The following is a 16,584-nucleotide window of genomic DNA, read 5'->3' on the forward strand; positions in this document are numbered from 1 at the left end:
ACGATCTCTGTACTTCGTAGACGGGGGCCTTCTTGAGCGTGGAACCCTTTTGCAGCTCGGAATAGCTTCAAATGAAAAAAAAAAGTGGGTAGAGTTATCTCACGACAGATTCCTTCGTCATGCCATCCAAACAGCATGGCCGCCAATACGACATTGTCGTCTTTGGTGCTACCGGTGCGTTCACTTCAAGCTGCAGGCATCCAAATGTGGCATTCAACAAGACTGACTCGGGCTAGGTTACACCGGAAAGTACACTGCCCAGTACATCACCACGCATCTGCCAACCGACCTGAAGTGGGCAGTAGCAGGCCGCTCCCAGTCCAAGCTTGAGGATGTGGTCGCCGAGTGCAATAAGCTCAACGCCGACCGCGTGCAGCCAGGCATCGAGATCTGCAACCTGACAGACTCGGACCTGGCCGCCCTCGCAAAGAAGACCTTCATTCTCATCACCACTGTCGGCCCCTACGGCAAACTCGGCGAGCACGCCTTCAAAGCCTGCGCCGAAAATGGCACGCACTACCTCGATGTGACGGGCGAGGTCCCCTTCGTCGCCAAGATGCTCAAAAAGTACGAGTCCACGGCCAAAGAAAGCGGCGCCCTTATGTTTCCGCAAATCGGCATCGAGTCGGCACCCCCCGACCTCGTCACCTGGTCGCTCGCCTCCTTCATCCGCTCCGAATTCTCGTCGCCGATCCGGGACGTGACCGTGTCAATCCACAACCTCAAGTAAGGCGCCCCTCACCCCTCATCCCTCCCCTCACCCAAAACTAACCCCCCCTTCCAGATCCGCCCCATCAGGCGGCACCATCACCACCGCCCTCACCATCTTCGAATACTTCACCCTCTCCGAACTCCGCGCCGCATACAAACCCTACGCCCTCTCCCCCCTCCCCCGGAACGCAGGTAACAACAACAACACCAACAACAACGACCCCAACAACAACCCCAACAACCCCCACCCCACCCCCCGCCCCAAACGCAGCCTCCTCACCACCCTCACCGGGCTCATCCACATCCCCCCCCTCGGCCTCCTGACCACCTCCCCCGCAGCCAGCACCGACGCGGCCCTCGTCCAACGCACCTGGGGCCTGTTGGCCACGACCCCCTCCCGCCAATCCCAACAGTACGGCGCGAACTTCTCGTTCCGCGAGTACCTGCGGCCACACAGCTGGCTGAGGGGCATCGCGATCCACTACGGGCTGCTGGCGCTGGGCCTGGTGATGGTGACGCCGTGGCTGCGGCGGGCGGCGGCGCGCTGGCTGTATAAGCCCGGGGAGGGGCCGGATGCGGAGGTGGCGAGGGGGGATGAGATTGAGTATTGGGGAGTGGGGGTGAGGGATGGGGGGGTGGGGGAGAGGGCGGTTTGTAGGGCGGGGTTTAGGGGGAGTGCGTATTATTGTGAGTTTTTTTAGGTTTTTCTTTTGTTTTTTCCCCCTTTCTTTCTTTTCATTGTTTGGGGGTGTGATTATGGGGCGGTGGCTTTTGCTAACGTGCGGTGAATAGTGACGGGGATTTTAGTGGCTGAGGCTGCGTCTACGCTGCTTGAGGACGACGTCGACCTTCCTGGTGGCGTGTATACCGCCGCGTGTCTGGGCCAACCGTATATTGACCGGCTGGACCGTGGCGGGTTCCACGTTGAAACCAAGCTTTTGGAGAATTGAGTTGTTAGAGAGCTAGAAGGCTGTAACATGTTTTTCACTCAAGGAGGGGCTTCCCACAGTTTGGATACAGTATAACGTGGTTGATCACCGAGCGGTCCATATCACCGAGCGGTCCACTTTCCATCCGTGTCGCGACCTTCCACCTTCAAACTCCACCACACTACAACAAAAACCATGTCTATGCAAATGCAAGAAGCCAGAATCATCCTTGCCATCGAAGCAATTCGTATGCGCAAAAAAATGTCGATCCGACGTGCTGCGCAGACGTATAATGTGCCGAAGTCGACCCTCATCGCCCGGATGAAGGGCCGCGTCGCAAAGCCTGAGAAAACGCGACGTACAGCACAATCTGACCTTGGCTGAAGAAGAGACCCTTGTACGATATATCCTCGATCTAGATTCGCGAGGGTTCCCGCCTCGGATTGATGGGGTGAAAGATATGGCCGATCTCCTCCTCGCGACGCGTCACGCGCGACCAACTGGCAAGCAGTGGGCATACCGGTTCATACGGCGCCGCCCGGAGCTCAAGACGCGCTTTTCGCGTACGTACGACTTCCAGAGAGCCCTCTGCGAAGATCCAAAGATTATTGGGGACTGGTTCCGGTTGGTGGCCAACATGCGCGCGAAGTACAGCATCCAAGACGCCGATTTTTACAACTTCGACGAGATAGACTTTATGATGGGCATTATCTGTAGCAACATGATTGTTACGCGTTCCGATCGACGCGGTCGAGGCAAGCAACTTCAGCCTGGCAACCGGGAATGGGCAACAGCGATTGAGTGCGTGAGCAGCGACGGCTTTGTGCTGCCACCATTCTTGATTGTACAGGGCGTCAACCACCTCGCCTCCTGGTACACCGAGTGCGATCTTCCCCCCTCCTGGGTTATCAAGACCTCCCCCAACGGCTGGACAGACAATGATACGGGCTTGGAATGGATCAAGCACTTCCATAAGCACACGGAGACCCAGCGGCAGGGGGTGTATCGGATGATAGTCCTAGATGGTCACGAGAGCCACCTATCAGCCCAGTTTGAAGAGTTCTGCAAGGAGCAAAATATTATTACCCTCTGCCTCCCTGCTCACTCCTCGCACATCACCCAGCCTCTAGATGTCGGTTGTTTTAGCGTGTTGAAGCGGATGTACGGCCGCGAACTCGAGGCCTTCATCAAGGCGCACATCAATCACATCACCAAGACCGAGTTCTTCATCGCGTTCAAAGCCGCTCACCTCGCTACAATGAAAGCTGAAAATATCAGGGCTGGCTTCCGAGGCGCTGGCCTAGTGCCGGATAACCCCCAGGCCGTTTTGTCGAAGCTTGACGTCAAGCTACGGAGACCAACACCGACTGGACCCCCCCCTCCCAGAGGCCAACCTATGGGTCTCTCAGACACCGCATAAACCTGGCGAGGCTATTTTACAGTCTGAACATGTACGGACCCGGATTGCCAATCATCAAGGAAGCTCTCCAACTAGCATGTTTTCTGCTGTAAAGCAACTGGCGAAGGGTACAGAGCTAATTGTCCACGAAATGACCCTTCTTCAAGACCGAGTCCGAACTCTTGAGAAGGCGAACGAGGCCCTTTCAAAGCGCCGGAGGGCTAAGCGTACACGTCTCCGAGCTGGAGGGGCACTTACTATAGAGGAAGGACAGGTTTTGATCGCGGAGAAGGAAACTGGTAGACGGCAATAGGGTAGGAGGTTGGCGGAAGGGGGTACGTCGGAGACTGGGCTATCGACTTTGCGGCGCTGCGGAAGATGCGGCAAGACTGGGCACAACGTACGAACCTGCCAGGAAGATGAGGCGACGTCAGCTGAGGAGAGTAGCATTGAGTGCAACTGATTTTCTTGTATTGTGGTGGATTAATTGCCTGAAGAGGTTGCGATGCGGAGGGAAAGTGGACCGCTCGGTGATATGGACCGCTCGGTGATCAACCACGTTATATGATATATATTGCTCTAAATAATAAAAATCAGGGTATCATCTTGAAACACATGCTCTCGCCCTTCTAACTATGCACGCTTGAAACAGAAACCAATGCTAACTTACTCTTCGGTCGACTCCACCACTTGGACCACCACATGTTCGCAGCATCCGTCTCCCCCATCACTATCACCTGTCCTCCGCCTTCTTGTCCCCCCTCTTCCTCCTCCGTTTCCTCATTTCCCTCATCCTCCGCAAAAACTCGCTTCCCCACCCCGTCGAGCCGATAATCCTCCACCAACAAGGCCATCCCCAACACAGGCCCGCACGCCACCAGCGCAACCCACAGTAGGACGGTGATCGTCTCTTGGTACGACCGGGCGATGGCCTCCCGCTCGGGGCTGCCCCAGGCGTAACTGCAGGCGACCACGACACTCGCATAGATCTTGTCGGCTTCGCCACGCACGTGCTCGGGCAGGTAGGCCCTCAGTTTGCCGGGGACTAGACGACCCCACACGGCGCCCGACACGGCAGACCCAACCGCACCGCCGACTTGGACCAGGGTCAGGAAGGACGCGGTGGCGACGCCAACATACTGCTGCGCGTGTCCGTGGACATCCGTGCTGGCGGCGGCGGCCTGCACGATCAGTTGAGTGGCGACGTGCATCAGGCCGGCGCCGGCGCCAAGCAGAGTCTGGGCGGCGAAAAGGGATACGGTCGACGCGTTGCGGGTGCGGGTGTGCAGGAGGACGGCGATGGCAACCGTGTAAAGTGCCGCACCGGTGAGAATGAAGGGCCGGGGTCGCGGGGTGGATAGGCGGCGGATGATGAGCGAGGCGAGGAGGGAGGAGATGGTAGAGGCGAAGGAGAAGGTCTGTGTGATGGGCCCCGCGCGCGAAACGGGCAGGTTGAGGGCGACAAGGAGGTACGAATAAAAGTAGGGCTGAACGGCGATGTAGAAGACGGCAAAATAGAAGAAGCCGAGGGCGCAGCCGGCGCAGAACGTGCGGGATTTGAGGAGTTGGAGGGGGAGAAGAGGGTGCGGCGCGCGAGACTCCCAAAACGGGAAGAGAATCAGGAGGACGATGCCGATCAGAATCATGAACAGGAGTTTGGGGTCGTGCCATCCGGAAGGCGAGCGCGAGACGAGGGTGAGGGGGATGAGAATTAGGGAGAGGCCACCAGAAAGGAGGAGGGTGCCCCCGACGTCGAGATCGTGGAAGAGTCGTTTTGCTGCTACTCGCGGGGAATCGCCATCACCGGTGGGGCTTCTGCGCCGCCTTTTGGTAAGGAGGCCCATACGCTCAGCTTTCCGGCCGTTGAGGAGCAGGCTTAAGGCGAGCGGAAGGAACGCGATGGGGAGGATCACGGCCCAGATGGCGTAGCCCACCCGCCAAGTCGAATTGGCCAAAATGAAAGCGGCGATGGCGGGGCCGATCCATACCGTCACAAGAAAAGGGCTGTCTGGGAGACTGGAGAAGAGGGCACGGTTGAGAAAGTCGCTGGTGTCGGCGATGAAGACTTGCTGCAGGATCTGGAGGCCTGTCGACCCGGCCGAGTAGAAGATTTGGGCGGAGGCGTATGTTTGAACGTTTTGCGAAGCTGCCATCTGGATATAACCTAGAACGCACAGGAGGACGGAGATACAGAATGCTTCTAAGCGGCCGAACACGTCCGCAAGCTTTGCCATGGGAGGTTTGATGACGGCTATCCAGGTCAGCGGAGGGTAGTAGTGATGCAGGGAGCACCTTGCACGAACCATTTACGACGCCCTGGACGACGTAGACGGTCGACAGCAGGGAGTGGTTGTTGAAGGAGCTCACGGCAAACGCTGCCAAAGAATATGTGACCTGCCCTTCCAGTGACACGGTGAAGGCCATGAGTAAAATGCTATCAAAGTGTCAGCGGCAAGTCTACGGAGTACTTCTTCCTCTATCATCAAGCCCACCCACCTCATATAAGCGACCACCAATCCCCATTTCGACCACGTCCGGGCGACCGCTTCGATACGCCGGACGCCATCCTGCACATCGGAATCGGAGTCGCTCGCACTATCTTGCCCGGAACTGGCCGGGGTGTTTATGACCGCGCCATATTCACGGATGTCGCATTGCCCCGGAATGAGTAGCGCCCGGACATCATCGTCGACTGCCGTCATGGTCTAGGCGGTCGAGTTGAGTGCGCAAAGGGGACTCCTTGTTGCCGCTGTTTCCCACCAGACACATCCGTGGCCCCCGTGCCTACACGTTGAAGTTCCCAAGCTGACAGAGAGCATTTAACGCCCCCATGAATTCGCCACTTGTAGTCTAAGGCCGAGGCTGAAACGGAGCAGGTTGTTAACGGGGGGCGGTTGTTGCGAAGGGAGACAGTTTTAAAACGAAGAAGAACGAAAGAAGAAAAGCCTCATGCCCCCGACTAGAAGAAGAAACACAAGGCTGGCATGAAAAGCGATGATCGGTTGTTTAATCAGGGGTCTGGCGTTATTTGACTCATGCCGCTGAGCCCCTTTCAGCTGCCTGCCCTTGTGTCCCCCACGTCCAAAACAAGCCGGATTGGATGCAGGTTTCAGATGTGTTGTCCAGTAGGAGTCGGATCCAGCAATAGGATTCGGTTGCCAGTTGCCGACCTGACCCGAGTCAAAAGCACCCGCACTGGTTGGAACAACTGGCAAACTGGCAGGGCCGATCCAGCGAGCAAAAGAAGAAAGAAGTTGAAATCCTTACTTGATGGCAACTTCCCCGAGAACCGAGGCCCCCACCGCTTCCAGGGCACCTGCCAACTTAACCCCATGCCCCTCACTCGGGCAGCCAAAATTGGAATGCAAAGAGCAGTTGTTGTGGCAGGCAGTCAGCGGATGAGCGGATCCGTGGGGTCACCAGGCTGCTGAACCATGCGTGATCCTGCCGGGTGGGCTGCTATGATTGGCCGCAGATTATCGGAATGATCTGATAACTCACCTGTAGTGGGTCGCTGGGCCCGCACCTGCTCGCGTTGCCGCTTCTTCCCATGAAATCTCCACTCGCGTGTTCGGCCGAATTCCGAGACTCCGTTGGTTACCGGGTTGTGGAGTATCGTCTGTGTTCCCAGCGTAGATTGGAATGTGATCGTCACTTCCGAAGGACGGGATGGTTATTGGATGGAAAACCCGGTTAAGGGAGGATGACTCTTGAAGATGTACATATTTAAGAGGAGAGATGATTGAAAATGAAATAAATAGAAGCGGGGTGATGAACACTTCCTTCCCATGTTCTACCTGTTGACTGTTTTCTTTTTCTCTTCTGTTCCATTCCCCCTACTTATTTCTAGGCTCCAGATATACAGATCCTCAATCTGGACATCTTTCTGCCTTACGAGGTTGGATCACACGGCCAGATTCGGGGTCAAGCAAGTCGCAACAAAACAATCGCCACCATGTTAAGGGCTGAGGTGAAGATCGCCACGACAGATCTAGTATATACAAAATGCGCCCTCATGTTGGCGAACCACACACACCCATGCCTAACCTCCACGCCGCGGAATACAACGGGATGGAGAAGGAGAAAACGAAAAGGATATCAAGAAGGATAACACAGAGGATATCGAGAGGAAGAAATGAAAAGTATACCCAAAAAGGTAAAAGGGGGGGAGCAACGAGAACAACAAGAAGGGTAACCAAGTAACAAGAAGGGCAGGAAGAAAGACAACGGCCACACGCGCGCCCATCAACCCCTCCCAAAAATGACCAAAAACATGAAAACATTGCATTACCATTGCCATAAAGCATGAGGATATTTCCCTTTTACCCCAACGCCTCCTCCTTCCCCACTCCCTCCTCCCATGCCTTTGCCGTTTCCAACCCCCTCACTCCTTTCCAACCTCCCACCACAACCCAACCTACTCCCTCCCCCCCCTCCACCACACCAGAAGAATAAAGCAGAACAAGACTAAAGGCTATCACGCCTCCTCCATAATCCCGCCCTCCCCGGCCCCATCCGCCCTCCACTCCCTACTCCGTTCCGTCAACCTCCTGACCCCGCCAATCCGGCCCGCCCACAGGCCCTCCACGGGCGTGCGGAACGTGAACGCGCGCTGGGAGCTCACGACGCCGATGGCCTGCAGGACGGCCTTGCGGCTGTCGCGGCCGAAGACGGCCGGGTGGCTGATCCACTCGAGGCTGGCCTCGAGCTCCGCGTCGAGCGCCGCCACCGTCGCCGCGTCGATGCCTGCGGCGGCGCCGCCCATGCCGCCCATGCCGCCGAGCGCGTCGTTGGACCGGCTCCGGGCTAGGGAGGAGGGGGGTGGGAAGGGGGCGCCGGGGCCGCCGCCTGAGGATGGGTGGTGCGGGTGGGTGGCGGAGGTGGGCGACGGCGAGTTCTTGCGGTCGGGTGTCCCGGACACGGTGGGGAACCCTTCGGGGCCGCCCGGGTGGGGCGTCGACGGCTGCGACTTGTTGGAGGACGTTGCTGGTGGAACGGGGGGCAGGCCGCCTTTGCCGAGACCCTTGAGGATGGAGCGGGTCTCGTTTAGGAGCGTGTGCGCGCGGTCGTGCTGGCCGCGGCTGACCAGCGTGAGGGCGCGGGTCAGCATGTCCGAGGTCAGCAGCTCCATCCGCCGCTGCACGATGTGTGGGTGCGGGGGGATCGGTGGTGTGTTCCCCCACGGTTTCTTCGAGTTCGCCGCCGGGAGCATGGTGATGGCCAAGAGGCTGGGTCGTGTGTGCTGTGACGACCCGTCTCGGAGGATGTCGCCCCAGCTGATCTCGGCTTGGATTAGTGGTACCTCCTCCACCGAGACTGCCCTTTGCTCGTCCTGGTCCATCGACCCTCCCAGCGCCTCGAGTCCCGAGACGATGTTGTCCCAGGGGTCCTGGGGCAGCTGCTCTTGCGATGAAGTATCCGGGATGATGACCAACTGTACCAGGATATCTCGCTTGTCGCCGAAGCGAAGGTCCCCGAGAGATGCCTCTGCGTCGCGGCCCGTCGCGCGTTTTGTGATCTGGAGCGCGCCGCTGATCTTGTGGAACTTGGCCGGGGATCCCTCGGGAAGCCTCAGCTTCAGCTTGACATTCTGGTGTGACAGCGACTGCATCGAGCCGAGACAACCAGCAAGACACTCGCGGAGCATCATCCAATCCTTGACGTACGTATATGACGCCTTTGTCCTGGTCGAGAGCTCAATCATCGTGTCCGGCTTGTGCGTCATACCCAAGCCAAAGGAGTGAATGGTGATTCTAGTTTAGTTAGATCATGTTGCATATGCCAAAACGGATTTCAAGGGGGGATGCTTACTTAGCGGCCTCAGCCCGAGAAACGACAAAGTCGACGCTGTCGGTGTCAGACGTTGAGGCGTCGCTGATGAGCATAATCGTGGCGATGGGGTTGTTGAACTTGCGGCCCATCAACAGATCCATGGCCACATTGGCACCTTCGACGACATCTGCACGGTGGCTCTTCTGCCCCACGGGCTTGATGGAGCTGAGCACGTTGCCCCAGCCAGACCATGCCTTGGTGGTCATACCAACGATCGGGACACCGCCACCTGAGGACCCAAACGTTACGAGACCCATGCGGTCGCGTTCCCCGAGCGCCTGCACCATGAACCGGAGAGCGTCCCGAACGAGGTTGATCTTGACCCCCTGCATGGAGGCCGAGATGGGGACCACAACTACCACGTCGACGGGCACGTGAATCGAAGGCAGCAGCGGGCTGCGGGCAAGACTGGTGTACTCGGTGGGGGCAGTTGTAGCCGATTTCGCACCACCCCACGACGAGCCCATCGATGACACGCGTTGTGGCCGGCCGGCCCGCTGCCACTCTTCCTCGTCCGTCTCGGAAAATTCACCTCGGTCGTAGTCAGGGCTGCGGACTGGTGATGTCTCGATCGCGTTGAGGTCGAGCAGGGCTTGCTGCCATAGCTTGAGCTGATTCCGGTTTTCGAACCGGAGGTGAAACTGGGGTAGCTCGGCGACCGACAGGCTGAGCGTTAGAACGTTCTCGTCGACGTGGCCGGTTTCCGACACCTCATTGAGATGCTTCTTGATGAGAATAGACCCCTTGAGCGTGCAGCGGACCGCTTTACGCGAGGCATCGTCTCCCCATTGTTCCTGTTGCGGTTGGGGGTGCTTCTTCTCCTTGACGCAGATGAGCATCTCAGCGAAGAGGAAACACTCTAGCTCCTGCCATGACTTCCTGTCCTTGCCAACGCGAAGGGTGCCGTAGAGGCGAAGCTTTCCGAACCTAATATCACGCGTTAGTCACTCCATCCTTCTGATGTCACGAAGTCCTGATTAGGACACCGGGGCCGAGACCGCCTCCCACTTACCGACCAAAGTCCAGGCCATGCCAGTTATCCACGCGGCTCCGCAGGTTCTCCGTCATCTCGAGGAGCACTTCGGGGGACTCGTAGGGATAAAACCGGGGGGCGCTGCGAGCAGGAGATGGCGCCCGTATCGGTTCTTCCACCTTCGGCGGCGCTAGGGGCGGGGGTGCACTCTGCAGGTCCTCGGGGTCTGGCCGCCAGTTGCTGTCTGGTACCTCAATGGTGACAAGGCAAGTAAGCGTTTGTTGCTGTCGTGACCGGCTGATTGTCGGAAACTCGGAGCGAACTGTCACCGTTGGGGCTGGGATAGGGTTTCGTGTTACCGCCCGGGGACTTGATAGTGACGTTTCCATGGCTTGGACGTCGTAGTCGTGTCGTCGTGGCGGCCCGCTCTGGGTTGTCTCCGGGTATCCTCCCGAGGACGCCACGCCCGTGGCCTCACTGTCACTCCGCACATGTCGTTGCCCGTGGTAACGGTGTTCTGATGACGCAGCGTCACGGTTATCACGATTGTCACGCATGTTGCTTCTAGGTGGGCCGTCTCGTGAACCGCCGTGCGGGCTATGGCCGCTGTGGCCGCTGTGAACGCTGTGCCCGTTGTGCCCGTTGTGCCCGTTGTGCCCGCTATGCCCGCTATGCCCGCCGGGCCCGGCATGCCCACCAGGTCCTGCGTGCCCACCGGGCCCGGGGTGCCCACCGTGCCTATCATGTCCACTATGCCCAGTGGGGCCAGGTCGTCCTTGTTGGTCGTCCCAATGTGATGGTGTAGGAGTGGGGGTAGCTTGGGATCGTGTATCATTCACAGAGACCGCGCGGACCATGTTGCTTATTTTCTCTGAGCTCGCTGGTCAGTAACCGCTCAAATATCAGATCGACAAGACCCGTCTTAGGCTTCGGGTGAGCTCACCTATATCCAGGACATTCCCTCCGCGGCTTGTATCCAAATGTAAAGGCGCATTACATGTTGGGCAATACTGTGACTCGAAATCTTTCATAAACTCGTAGAAGCAGGCCTCGTGTGATACATGGGCGCATGAAAACTGTAGTATCCTTTCACCGCGGAGAGTGTGTTCAAGAGGTTCCTCGCAGACGGCACACTCGCTCCCTACGAAAGTGCGCTCTCGGCGCGTTCGGGTTCTGTCTGAACTCATCACGCTGTCTGCCGTGGATGTGATTATAGAGCTGGTTTCGTGTGACAAATCTGTGTTGATCGAAGCAGCTGATTGATAGGAGAGTGATGGTGTGCCGGGTGTCCTAGAGGTGATAGAATGACCTACTCATTCAAGGCAAAAATCAGCCGTGGGTTCATGAAGGACGTGACTAGGACGTAGCTAGGAAGTAACCAGTTGAGGCCATGCAGACAGACGGAACATAAACCTACTCTTCTCGGGGTATGATGCAGAAGCGCCGTAGGAGCGTGCGGAAGCAGTGCTGCTAGCGTAATCGTAGGTCGGTCGGCCGTAGTCGGTCCCCCGTGCGCTGCTCCCGCCGAGCCGCGCGGTCGACGAGTTGGAGCCACCGAGCCCGAGCTCAGAAAATAACGACCGGTGGAGGCTGGGCGACTTGCGGTCCTGGTCGTTTGCAAAACCCTGGGCCTTGCTGTTGCGAGATCTATGGGATCTGCTGAACATGTGTGTGTGGGTGTGTGCGCGGGTGCGCCGACGCTGTACTGCCGTTGACCTGCTTTCGTCGTCTCCTTTACCCAACTATGCCGGAGCAAAGATCCGCCCGCTACGTCAACTGAGCGTGAGACGAGTTGCGGGTGAGGCGACGACTGAGGTGTGCCGTCGGTTCGGTGTTCAGGGTTCCGGAAGATCTTTTGTCTGTTGGCTTGTGATTGTCACAGACCGAAAAAGGTGACGCTTGCTCCCGTCCCGGTTGGGAATCCTAAGGTAGACACCCTTGACAGTGCCGTGTTTCAGGGGCGCTATCAACAATGCGGCAACCGATCTGAGGGCAGGGGTCGGGGCATGCCGTGCTGACTTGTCGCAGAAGAGAAAAAGAAAAGGCTTTCCCCTCCCCACGAGCTCAGTCGATTTTGGGGGTGACGTTGAGGGGCCGTTTTTCTTTTTGCGCCGTTATATCTGCAGAATGCGCCGCAGAGGGTTGTGCACCAAGGGCGAATAGGGGGATTTCAAGACCGTCCACCCGGCGTTCGAATTCAGAATCCTGTCACCAGACCGTGTCGATGCCGTCGCTGAGTGAGCCGAAAGTCGTGGCTTCGTTGGAGGAACGCTGTCTGTAGTGTATGTACATGTGCGTCGGGTTTGGTGCTGTGTTCAACGGAAGCTCATAAAAAGAAACTGGCCGTTGGGTGAGGAGCCGCCACTCGCGCGTTCTTCGAAATTCCCGGTCTTGAGCGCGGCAAAACGGAACCTTGTCTTTGGTCGCAGCGCTTCGCAAAAGCAAGAGACGCAGAGTTCCGGGACCGTCGTTGGTCAATGGGGTGGGCAAGAGTGTTGCTCGGAAGCGTCGCGAGTGGCCAGAAAGCTCAAAATGGGGCCATATAAGAAAATTGTATTATAAGGCGACCTCCGAACCAAGGGCGTGGCCGGTCGCGTTCCTGCGGCATCACACGCAGCGCAGCAGAGGGGAAAGTTTGGGGGGATGGTGGAGGGTCTTCAATCCCTGGGCCAGTGGCTGGTCTGGGGTCGGCGGGTCAAATAAGAGACAAGGGAGCTATCAGCCCTGTCCCCTGCTTGCAGCTTCGTCGTCGCTTCCGCGGTGGGTTCCCTGGGTCAATTCCTCGCACGACATAATTACCGGGGAATATGCAGGCCAACAACAGCCTCTTATATTTGCCCAGAATTGCAGGGTTCGAATCATTGGTTCCCAGACAAAAGGGACGGGCACTGACGGGCAACGACTTTTCTCCCTTGCCCTTCGAGGAAAGGGGAACGGCTGGTGGTTGACGGGAATTAGGAAACGGTCTTTTCCACCGTTTCCACATTTCCACATTTCCACATTAAATTCCACGTTCCCGCTGCTTCGAGACCGCCGCAGGCACGCGGCAAAGGGACTTGGAGGCTACCCAGACGCGGCGCAGTTTACTAACGGTGTTCCTGTAACCACCCATAGATGCGCTCAATGAGGTAGGTGGATATACCTTCCAGGGCAATCATGGCAGCCGATTTCTCCTACGCCGCGCTGGAACGTCCATCCTATTCCCACTTCCATAAGAAAGCAAGAAAAGGGACGGACGGCAAGGTGGAGAGAAAACTGCTGGCTCCGTTCCTTGCACCAACCCACTGCGTCCGTGCCTCGGACAGCACCGCAACCACGGCACATTGACGCAGGATTCTGCAGCCAAGTGAAGGGGGTTGGCGGGAACAAATGACCGGTTTTTATGAGTTTGCCTGGGCGGCTGATCCTGGCGGTTAACTCAGGTTAAGTACTTGCTGCTTGTTCTCTGGGCGTGCTGTTTCTTTTCGTACGCGAAATACAGGGATTTTCGAGATCGGGGCGCTTCAGAATTACAGAATTGACAAACCCCTGCAAGTGGTAAAAGTCCAACGACAGCCGGAACGAATCGTTGCTTCAAAAGTTGAGCAGCAGATGTTCGTTTTGACGAGACCCAAAAATGACCAGGTTCAGCGATGTTGTCTCGGGACGAACCCATTCCTTGTTCTGAACAAGCGCCAGCGCGTGGCAAGTCGCACGTGGCGTTGGGTCTCGGCGACCGCTTGCTGAAATCAACAAATGGTTGGCCTTGGGCAGTTCTTGGGCGACAGCTAGCCCAGTTATCATTTTGTTGCTTGAGAGCTGAAGCTTCCTGGTAAGATGATGGATATCTCTGTCAAAAAATCCACCGAGCACCCGAGACGGGCCCAACAGGAGGAAACCACATTCTCCCACCAACACCGAAACAAGCCCGGCACTGCCTGTGTTCGGATGAAGCTAGCGGCGCAAGGTTCCCGAAAACAGCAACAACAGACGATTCAGGCGCCCGACTCGCTGCAATCGTCCCCCAATGCAGCCACGAATTCCATGGCGGCCTTCTCGAAGCTCCCAACCTCACGACTTTGGTTAGTTACACTTTACGTGGCTTTAGCCTCCCTGTCTTCTTAAGACATTCCGAGGATATCGGTTGTTGCCTCAACCTGTACATCGTCCAGAATTTGCCCAGGTGGCGATCTCCATGGTCCAAATCGGAGTTCGCCGTACCTTTTTCGCGTTTCCATTCTTGACAGTTTGCGGCGATCGACGAATAACTATCATTTTATCCTCTGCGAGTTGGCTGTCGTTGGTCCAACACCCCCGTCCGCCACTGGCCATTCGGGCGCCTTCTAAAATGGTAAATAGTTCGAGATCCGGTAGATCCTCCATCGGTTTTTTCCATTCGTCGCATCGAAGCCAGGTGATGGGATGATCCAGGTTCGCCAACGAGCCGTTCGCTGCACTGTCCGTGCGCTAGATCAATAGACCCTCCTATTCCGGCGAAGTCATGGTTTTTTCGGTGGGGGACCTAGTAATGCAGGACCAGCGAAAAGGCAGCGCCAAGTCGTCTCGTGGCTTCAAAGTGCTGCTGAGATCGGGTTCGGGAAGGGAATCGAAGCGCTAGAAGGCTTCTCCTCGTCGGAAACCGGCCCCCCCCCTCGCAAACAACGGATCTTGTCAAACAAGGGTTGCCAACCTCGGATCTCAGTTACACAGTCTTACACAGTAGAGGAGAAATGCGATATTCTCCTGGCGACACATAGTCGGAGATCCCTGTCGTTCGACGGCCCAGTCGCCCAGTGTCGGGATCATGAAGGCCCCTGCTGATTCGTGAGGTGGTTGTTCATCAATCTCCTAGCGATGGCAGTCCTCGCGCAAAGAGGGACGTCAAAAGAGGGTCGCTTGATCCCGCCTCTTGGGTCGAATCGGCATCAGTCCCAGAGAGAGCAGCAGCAGCAGCAGATGGATCTGTCACCTGCGGCTTGGATTGGCTGGGGGACGCCCGTAACCGAAAGCGGTTGGTGAAAACGGTCCTGTAAACGGCGTCGTGAAGTAATCTCGTCAGTTAACTGGCTATAAGTACTGGAGCTCCACGGTTCACCACGGTGTTGCCGACACCAGCGCCCTTCTCGAAGGGCTCGGTCTGGCAGAACGAAATCACAAGACACGGGATGAGGTTGAGCCGACAACACCGCCGCCACGATACATCGGTCCACGTCTCGAGATACTTTTTCCGTGGGGGGCACAGCTTTTTTGGTGCAACACATAGTTACCAAGTCTCCACAGCCCAGCGGTCCTTGCCAGGAATGACGGAGACCGCACCGTAAGAACAAACTGCAATAATGGGACTTGTCCTTCAGGTTGCCGGTTCAGAACGGTTTCAACTGTTCAAGCCCCACGAAATCATACCTGGTTCTGCTTGAAACGATGACCTTGCACATGTCTCTAGCTTGCTTCAGCCTTCCAAAATAAGGACGGTCAAGCATTCGTTTCAGCATCGACCGGAATCCCGCACGGAAGCTGATCCGCGACTTCGGGTCTGCCCAGTCAAGATCGACCAATGACGGCGCTCAATTCCGTCTCACATCCAGCAGAACCGTTGAAACATTCTTCCCCACCATCGATTGCCCGGGAATTTGCGTGTACTGTGTAGACATGGTGACAGAACGCTCTCTCGGGGCTTGTTAGCTACCGAGTTACATGCTTGATCTGTATGAACTCCGTCCGGGATGCTCCGTTTTCTCTCCCAGAGTCTGCAAAGACAAGGACGCAAACTCACCGCTCGGATTTGAAGCGAGCCTCCACAGGCCAGAAGTTGAGGCCTCGCCTGGTCGAGTCACCGAGCAGGATGCAACGAGCCACTGTCGAGAAGCAACAGGATGGCACCGCGACGGGGATTTTCGAGTTGCAGTGCAGCAGCAGCGCTCCTGCAGAGAAAGGCCGTTGTAACGCTGCAAATGCGTCGGGATCCGTGCACAGAGAGAGAGAAATAACCCAACCCTCAGGCCCCAGAAATTGAACCACCTATTCCCCCGCACCTTACCCGTTTCCGTTTCAGCACAGCACCAGCACTGACCAAACATCATCAACCCGGGTTTCGCATTGCATTTGGTAGTCATTTTGAACCTTCAAAAACGGACAGGTACTACGCAAGAACAATTACTACGAGAGCTCCAGCGTTTTGTTTGCCCGTACCTATGTCGGCGAGGTCGGGATGTAGTCGGCCCCGAGCAGGTGGGAACCCAAGGACCTGACACACATGTCAATTGCCCCAGTCAGCAGTCAATCTCAGCAAATCTGAATATCCGTCATCAGGATCGTCCAAAGGGATCGCCATGGGGCAGGCTCGGCATCGCGCAACCAAAAGCACCGCTGCCACGGTACTCTCAGGGGCATCTTAACGGCCGGTTTAATCGCTAGGTTCAATCATTCGGATCGGCTACAGATGCCGCTGGCCCCGGGCTGACTGCCGAACCAATCCCTCCCATTGTCACCGTGTCCTTCGGTTGCCATTGACTCATCCACAACGGTGGCCGAATGCAGGACTCTCAGCGGGTCTCCTGCCGCTTCGTGTTGAAACAAACAGCAAAGAAGCAGTCCCCAGCCTGCCGGGCAAAGGCGTTTGGTTTGTGAGGTCCTCAACAGGGGGGCCATTCATCTTTCTTCTCTTGGCATGTTGGTGCGCACGCAGTCGCCCGGCCGCCGGCCGCCGGGCCCCCCCGCGATATGCACTCAGAGCTATCACACCAGCCAGGCGGCACACCCAG

General features: G+C 57.1%; 3 protein-coding genes across 3 annotated transcripts; 1 reads left to right on the plus strand and 2 right to left on the minus strand.

The window, feature by feature from the left end:
* Nucleotides 1-119: 119 nt before the first annotated feature.
* F5144DRAFT_601048 (Saccharopine dehydrogenase-domain-containing protein) lies at nt 120-1,661 on the plus strand (the record flags this gene model as incomplete). Its single annotated transcript, XM_066791122.1, has 4 exons — nt 120-174; nt 237-726; nt 785-1,398; nt 1,504-1,661. The coding sequence occupies 4 exons, from the start codon at nt 120-122 to the stop codon at nt 1,659-1,661; spliced, it is 1,317 nt and encodes a 438-aa protein (XP_066644581.1).
* A 1,635-nt stretch (nt 1,662-3,296) lies between these two features.
* On the minus strand, nt 3,297-5,741 carry F5144DRAFT_591483 (major facilitator superfamily domain-containing protein; the record flags this gene model as incomplete). The annotated part of the gene is made up of 4 exons (XM_066790283.1): nt 3,297-3,428; nt 3,777-5,290; nt 5,343-5,473; nt 5,536-5,741. The coding sequence occupies 4 exons, from the start codon at nt 5,739-5,741 to the stop codon at nt 3,297-3,299; spliced, it is 1,983 nt and encodes a 660-aa protein (XP_066644582.1).
* Nucleotides 5,742-7,469: 1,728 nt separating this feature from the next.
* F5144DRAFT_174017 (uncharacterized protein) lies at nt 7,470-12,006 on the minus strand. Its single transcript, XM_066782649.1, has 5 exons — nt 11,262-12,006; nt 10,788-11,153; nt 9,884-10,715; nt 8,851-9,798; nt 7,470-8,792 (listed from the first exon to the last, which is right to left on the minus strand). Exons 1-5 carry the CDS (start codon nt 11,509-11,511, stop codon nt 7,517-7,519), a joined length of 3,672 nt encoding a protein of 1,223 aa, XP_066644583.1. The 5' UTR covers nt 11,512-12,006; the 3' UTR covers nt 7,470-7,516.
* Between the last annotated feature and the right edge of the window lie 4,578 nt (nt 12,007-16,584).

Source organism: Chaetomium tenue (assembly GCF_020726465.1).
Source record: "Chaetomium tenue strain MPI-SDFR-AT-0079 chromosome Unknown F5144scaffold_3, whole genome shotgun sequence".
In the NCBI taxonomy this organism is placed as follows: Eukaryota; Fungi; Ascomycota; class Sordariomycetes; order Sordariales; family Chaetomiaceae; genus Chaetomium; species Chaetomium tenue.

Bases quoted from the DNA above. Each gene is read 5' to 3' on its own strand.
- F5144DRAFT_174017 (XM_066782649.1), bottom strand. From the start codon at position 11,511: ATGTTCAGCAGATCCCATAGATCTCGCAACAGCAAGGCCCAGGGTTTT. The intron at 11,154-11,261 runs GTAGGTTTATGT...TTGAATGAGTAG, and splicing joins TGCATCATACCCCGAGAAGA to GTCATTCTATCACCTCTAGG. The intron at 10,716-10,787 runs GTGAGCTCACCC...CAGCGAGCTCAG, and splicing joins AGGGAATGTCCTGGATATAG to AGAAAATAAGCAACATGGTC.